General features: G+C 55.1%; 1 protein-coding gene across 1 annotated transcript in view; it reads left to right on the forward strand.

Moving 5' to 3' along the window:
- NDUFV3 (NADH:ubiquinone oxidoreductase subunit V3) overlaps nt 1-1,038 on the forward strand; it is a 6,395-nt gene extending 5,357 nt beyond the window's left edge. The window contains exons 4-5 of the mRNA XM_029940607.1: nt 484-637; nt 912-1,038. Of these exons, the coding sequence (XP_029796467.1) occupies nt 484-637; nt 912-1,038 (281 nt within the window). The remainder of the gene's footprint in view (nt 1-483; nt 638-911) is intronic.
- Nucleotides 1,039-6,814: the final 5,776 nt, after the last annotated feature.

Raw genomic sequence — 6,814 nt, forward strand, 5'->3', positions numbered from 1 at the left:
GCGCATGGAGGGTCGCGCTGGCACCCTGCGGGGTTGAGATGGGGCGGGCAGGGAGGCCGCTGCAACCAAGGGGGTGGAGGTGGAGGGTGTGTCTGTCAGAAGGTCCGTCTGCCAGCTGGTGGGTGAGAACTGGCTGATTTTGGCTCGAGTCATGATCCCATGGTCATGGGATTGAGCCCCATGTCTGGATCTGTGCTGAGTGTGGAACTTGCTGCAGATTCTCTCTGTCTCTGTCTCTCTGCCCCCTCTCCCCCCAGCCCCCACACTCTCTGTCTCTCAGATAACAGAAGTGAAAAGGGTGGGCAGACATTCAGATGACTGCTGTGTTTCAGGGACTCTGCGTCCTTGGTTCTGCCACCTTCTCTCCTCCCCTTACCCTCCCCGCCTTTGTTCCTGCACGGAGCTGAGACAAAGAGTGGGGCACACAAGTCAGCAGCTAAAATTGTGTCCTTTCAGAGCAGTGTCACTCTCCTGGGCCTGCAGGGGACATGGGTCTAGACGCCCACCGTGTGCCCGGCCTGCATCTGGGCCATGGGGTCAAAGACAGTAAAGTTGGACGACCTCTCCCAAGTTTCCAGCCCCGGGAAGGAGACGTGCCCAGTCTGGCAGCAGAGGGGCTGTTTGGGGCTGGGCGTGGGTCAGAGGGAGCTCCGTGGGACAGGCTGTCTAGCCCAGGCGTTGCCGGGTGACTAGGAAGCCCCCAGGTGCACAGCGGCACTGCTGGAGGAAGCCCTCGGCGAGGTCGTCCGGGTGTCCATGTGAACACCCCAGACAAGGCCAGGACGAGGACACGTGGCGGGGGTGGGGCCGAATCGCAGAGCTGGGCTCTGCCTCGGGGCCCTCGGCCACCAAACAAGACACCACGACGGGGGCTGAGACCCCAGCAGGGCGCCTCCCGCTCGTTCTGGCAGCTGGACATCCAAGATCAAGGTGCTGCTGGCGCAGCAGGGAGGGGCCTTCTTCCCGGCTTGCCGATGGCCGCCTCTGCCTGTGTCCTCACACCGCAGAGGGTGCGAGCAGCTCTCCGGAGTGTCTTGACGGGACCCTCAGGACCTCATCTAACCCTCACTTCCTCCCAAAGGCCCGACCCCCAAACGTGTTGTGGGTTAGGACTTCAACGTAAGAATTTGAGGGCAGGGAGGGGGCCACAAAAATTCAATCTTAATAAAAACCTAATTTTTTTTTAATGTTTTTTATTTATTTTTGAGAGACAGAGATGGCATAAGCAAGGGAGGGTCAGAGAGAGAGAGGGAGACACAGAATCCGAAGCAGGATCCAGGCTCTGAGCTGTCAGCCCAGAGCCTGATGCGGGGCTCAAACCCTCGAACCGTGAGATCATGACCTGAGCTGAAGCTGGACGCCCAACCAACTGAGCCACCCAGGCGCCCCAAAACCTAATTTTTTTAAAACCTTTTGTTTATAAATCTCATCAATCTATTTATAAATGTATTCCAATCTTAATGGAAAAAAATTTAAGTTTGTTTACAGAGATAACATGAGCAGGAAGGGACAGAGAGAGAGTGTGAGAATCCCAAGAATGCTCTATGCTGTGAACACAGAGCCCAACTTGAGCTTGACCTCACAAACCCATGAGAGCATGACCTGAGCCAAGGTCAGGGGTCCCGCATTTAACCCCCTGAGCCCTCCAGGCTCCCCGTAATGAACATTTCTCAACTTGAAAAGTAAATTTTATTAGACACACATTTCTAATTGTTTTAACGTTTATTTTCGATACACAGAGCATGAACAGAGGAGGGTCAGAGAGAGAGAGACACAGGATCCGAAGCAGCTCCAGGCTCTAAGCTGTCAGCACACAGCCTGACGTGGGGCTCGAACTCAGTGAGATCATGACTTGAGCCAAAGTTAGAGGCTTCAGCTGAGCCGCTCAGGTGCCCCTGGACGTGGATTTCTTAGCAAAATGTATTGAAACTGTTATTTTTTTTGTTCAGTGAGTTCCTATATTCATGATTATTACTTTAGTCCAGAAGGGGTTCGGTGAAAATTAACAGAAAGCAACAAAAAAAGGAAACAGTGTATCGACTAATCATATTGAGGGTGGATTCAGGTTTTGCCTAGCCTGAAGCTTATAAGATTTGGAGAGCTCTTCTTAATAAAAATAACGCAGACTTCAGAATTCAAAGTCGGGCGCCTAGGGGGCTCGTCGGTTAAGCGTCCGGCTTCGGCTCAGGTCATGATCTCACGGTTCCTGGGTTTGAGCCCCATGTCGGGCTCTGTGCTGACAGCTCGGAGCCTGGAGCCTGTTTCGGATTCTGTGTGTCTCTCTCTCTCTGCCCCTCCCCTGCTCACACAGTCTCTGTCTCTGTGTCTCTGTCTCTCTCAAAAATAAATAAACTTTAAAAAAAAATTCACAATTAAGAGGCACCTGGGTGGCTCAGTTGGTTAAGCCTCCCAGCACTTCTGCTCAGGTCATGATCACGTGGTTCATGAGCTCCAGCCCCGAATCAGACTCTCTGCTTTTAAAATTACTTATGAGGGGGCAGCTGGGGGCTGGGCGGCTCAGTCAATTAAGCGACCGACTTCGGCTCAGGTCATGATCTCATGGTTCATGGGTTCGACCCCCGCGTCAGGCTCTGTGCTGAATGTTTGCTCAGAGCCTGGAGCTGCTTCGGATTCTGTGTCTCCTCTCTCTGCCCCTCCTCTGCTCACTCTTGTCTTACTCTGTCTCTCAAAAATAGATAAATGTAAAAAAAATTTTTTTTAATTGCTTACGAATTTTAAAAGTTGGTAGATTCCGTAAACCTCACAAGATCTAGAAAAATAACATATTTTAATGACCCGCTGGACACCGCCACGTGTGCCAGGCAGCTAATAAACCCAAAGGCTGGACCCCAGGCCGTCTGACCGCTTCTTCCGGGCCTGCTCCGTAGCGCTGCTTTGCTGGCTGGAAGGGTAATGCCGTCTTTCCTCCTACGTGGTTGACTGAAATTTGTGGGGGTTTTTTGTAGTTTGGATAATAAACCTGTGTCCACACATGTCTCTGCTGTTCGTAGTAGGGCTTCAAACACAGGATTCTGGGGCCCCTGGGGGACTCAGTCACTTAAGCATCTGACCTCGGCTCAGGTCATGATCTCACAGTTCACCATTTGCAGCCCCACATCGGGCTCTGTGCTGACGGCTCGGAGCCTGGAGCTGCTTCGGATTCTGTCTCTCCCTCTCTGCCCCAACCCCGCTCAGGCTCTTGCTGTCTCTCTCTCTCTCTCTCTCTCAAAAATAAATATGTTAAGAAAAAACAGGAATGCTGATAAACTTTACTTCATATGATCCTATCAAAAAGGAAAAACTAAGGCCCATATTTGCTATATCTCCTACACTGACAGAAGAATCCCACTTGTCCCGTGACGGGTGGGAGCTGAGTCCTCAGAGTTTTCCTGATGGAAAGGGTTTTCTAGGGGGACGGGGGGCGGGGAGGCTCAGTCGGTTAAACATCCGACTCTTGGTTTTGGTTCAGGTCATGATCTCACAGCTCGTGGGATCTGCGCTGACAGCAGAGTCCCAAGTGGATTCTCTCTGTCCTCTCTGCCTCTGCCCCGCTCGCTCTGTCTCTCTGAAAATGAAAGAAAAAGGATTTCCCTCTGAGTACCTTCTGTTCATGCCCTTCAAAGCCCGCACTCACCCCCGGCTACTTGGTGCCAAACATCTCAGGCTGTGGTCCCATCACACGGTTGTGGCTGTGCCCGTGTGCCCGGCCGTGTGCCGCCATCACACCAGGTTCGCGAGCACAGGTGTGCTCACGCAGCGTCTCATGGGGCGCCTGGCAAGTGTGCCCTGGGGAAAGCAGCCAGGAAGCCCGTCCTACACCAGACAGCTCTCAGCAGCGTAGCTGCCCAGGCAGATCGGTGTGAACCCGGAACTACACCCCACCAAACCCAAACCAGATGTACCCCCAGGGCAGGTCCCGGCGTGTCCCCAGCCACTCCCAACGCCTGTGAGTGGCTGAGCTGGCTGGAAAGGGGCTGTGGCCTGAAGCTGTTGTGACTCAAATGTCTCACTTTTGCAAACTTGACATCTTGTGACCACAAGAAGCCTTCGCCAGATCCCTACCCTGCCCTGGGTCCCCGGGGAGGGGCCTGAAGCTTGTCCCTGTGGCCCCGTGGGCCCCCCCCCTCCCCCCACTGGGCAGGAGTAAGCGTCCCCACGGGCCTCCATGACGGCCACTTCCGTCTTCACACTAAAAGCCCCAGCACCTCCCCATGACATCGATCTAAATCTAACCTGCAGGACGGTCTGAGCGACAGCACTGCCGGGGACAGCGGGCCTGGTTGCCCACATCAAGCCTGAGCGTGGGTTTGTGGCATCCAGTCCTCAGCTGGCAAAAATCAATGCCTGTGTTTCCCCCACGAGTCTGGGGAGCCCACAGAACATGCAGTCATCTCCATTGTCTGTTTCTTTCGCCTGAGGGTGTTGCCTCGACCCATCAGAAGCGGGTGCGGACTCCAGCCTGTCTCCCCGAAACCCCCAAAGATGTGCAGCTGAGGCCCGGTCAGTGAGCCCCTCGCCCCGGGCTTCCTCGAGGTGAACGTTGCCGAAGAGGCTGGCGTTCCCGGTGCGCTCCCTGTGGACACGGAGGACCAGGCGAGCCCTGTGATGGGCTGGCGGCCCCGCGGCCCCAGGGTCTTCCTCGTCTGCTCTGCTGTCTGAGGACCCCTCCTCCCAAGCAGCAGGTGCCAGAGACCCAGCCACCTCTGCCAGCTCTTCTCCAGCCCTGGCCCAGATGCACAGCACCCCGGCGGGCCAAGATGTCTCTGTGGGAGACCACATCCTATTCCTTTCGAAATTTTTTTTTAATCTTTATTTTTGAGAGAGACAGAATGCGAGTGGGGGAGGAACAGAATGAGGAGACAGAAACTGAAGCAGGTTCTAGGCTCTGAGCTGTCAGCACAGGGCCCTAAGCAGGGCTTGAACTCATGAACCGAAAGATTGTGACCTGAGCAGAAGTCCGATGCTTAACCAACTGAGCCACCCAGGAGCCCGCACATCTTTTTAAAATTTTTTTAATATTTATTTTTGAAAGAGAGAGAGACAGCATGAGTAGGAAAGGAGTAGAGAGAGGGAGACACAGAATCCGAAGCAGCTCCAGGCCCTGAGCTGTCAGCACAGAGCCCGACGTGGGGCTCGAACTCACAAACCGTGAGATCATGACCTGAGCCAAAGCTGGACACAACCCGCTGAGCCCCCAGGCGCCCCAGGACATCCTGTTCTTAACAGGAACACTTAGGTAAGACCTAAGGGAGCACAGAGCCCCACCGCCGGTCCCAGCGCCTTAATTACAGACGCTCCCTCCGGCACTGTGAGCTGCTCCTTCGCCTGGTGCCCTGGAAATGGGTGCGTGTCTGGGCCCACACAGCCGTAGGCTTCTGGACGGGTGAGGAGTCGGCCGCAGCGGAGAGCGCGGCGGGCCCTGCGGAAGGGACGGCGCACAGTGGACGATGGGGGGGGGCGCGAGAACGCCTTCCCTCGGCGCCGCGTGCGGTCTGTCAGATCATTTACACGGGGTTCGGCACCTACAGACCGAGTGTTCACCTAAGTCGTGCTGGGAACGGACCGCCGACCTCGGCCACCGTGGGTGGAGGCAAAGACAGGTGGGGAACCCAGAGCGTGGGCTGTTGTGCTCCATGAAGAAGCCGCTCTTCTTACCCAAAGAGGCTGAAATGTCTCTTCTGTGGCCCCACCCGTCAGACCCCCAGCCCGGCAGAGAAGTAGCCGGCGGGGGGGACAGCCGTGCTGGTCTAATGCCATAACCGGGCCGCCAGCTGGGGCGCCTGGGTGGCTGGGTCCGCTAAACTTGCAACTTAATCTCAGCTCAGGCCTTGATCTTGGTTGGGGTCTTGAGTTCGAGCCTGATTGGGCTCTGTGCTGGGCATGGAGCCTACTTAAAAAAAAGAAATAAAGTTTAAAATAGGCAACCCAGTGGCTTGCAAATGCCTCAAAGAGGCAAAGTTGGAAAGGGAGGGGGAAGCTTCTCCGCACTGTCTCCAGTTGAGGCCTGACGGCGCCTGGATCCACTTGGCAGGAGCGGCAAGTGGCTGAGGGCCGCGCTCTGTCCTGGGACACCAGCCCTGCCCCCCAGGACAGGACCGACCCCTCCACATTGGCACCCGCTGGCTTTCTTTCTTTCTTCTAAGCATTGGTTTTGAAATCTTACAACATCTAAGCTAATCGGAGCCCAGGCTACAAATATATTTTGATGTTTTTAGTTCGTCAGAAGGCTTGCCAAGCCTTTTATTTTTAAGTATGGGGCTTAAAACACGCCCCCCTCAGCTCAGAGCGGCCGGGGCGGCCACGGTAGAGCGCCGTCCTCACCGGACCAGACGGGAAGTTGTTGCCGCCGGAACGGGGGAGAAAGCAGAGGAGAAGGGATGTTCTGGCATAAAATAAAAATGTAGGTTTAATGCATGGAAATAGGCAAAGCTTCATGCCAGCAAAAGCTGTTTTCCGAGCGAGAAAATGTTAACTACGGAGTTTATGAGAAAAAGAAAGGGGGGGAAAGGCATTCCTGAAAACTGACCTAGACAGGGGTGAAGGGGGTCTGGGACCCACACACGGGAAGGGCCCACGAGCAGGTGCGGGGGCTGGGGGCTCTCAGCAAGAATCCCCCACCCCTGCACGATGAGCCCCAGCCTGCGCCTGAATGGCACTCAAAGTGGTTCTTTTTCTCGCAGCTTCCGGCTCCCACCCTCTGCGCCTTTTCCCGGTGCCGCCAGGTCCAGACACACAGCTGCAGACAAAGGTCGCCTACACCCAGGAGGCAGCTTGCAGAGCTCATGGCATTTCAACTATTTTTAGGGCTTATATT

The sequence above is a fragment of the Suricata suricatta genome, chromosome 5 (assembly GCF_006229205.1).
Source record: "Suricata suricatta isolate VVHF042 chromosome 5, meerkat_22Aug2017_6uvM2_HiC, whole genome shotgun sequence".
NCBI lineage: Eukaryota > Metazoa > Chordata > Mammalia > Carnivora > Herpestidae > Suricata > Suricata suricatta.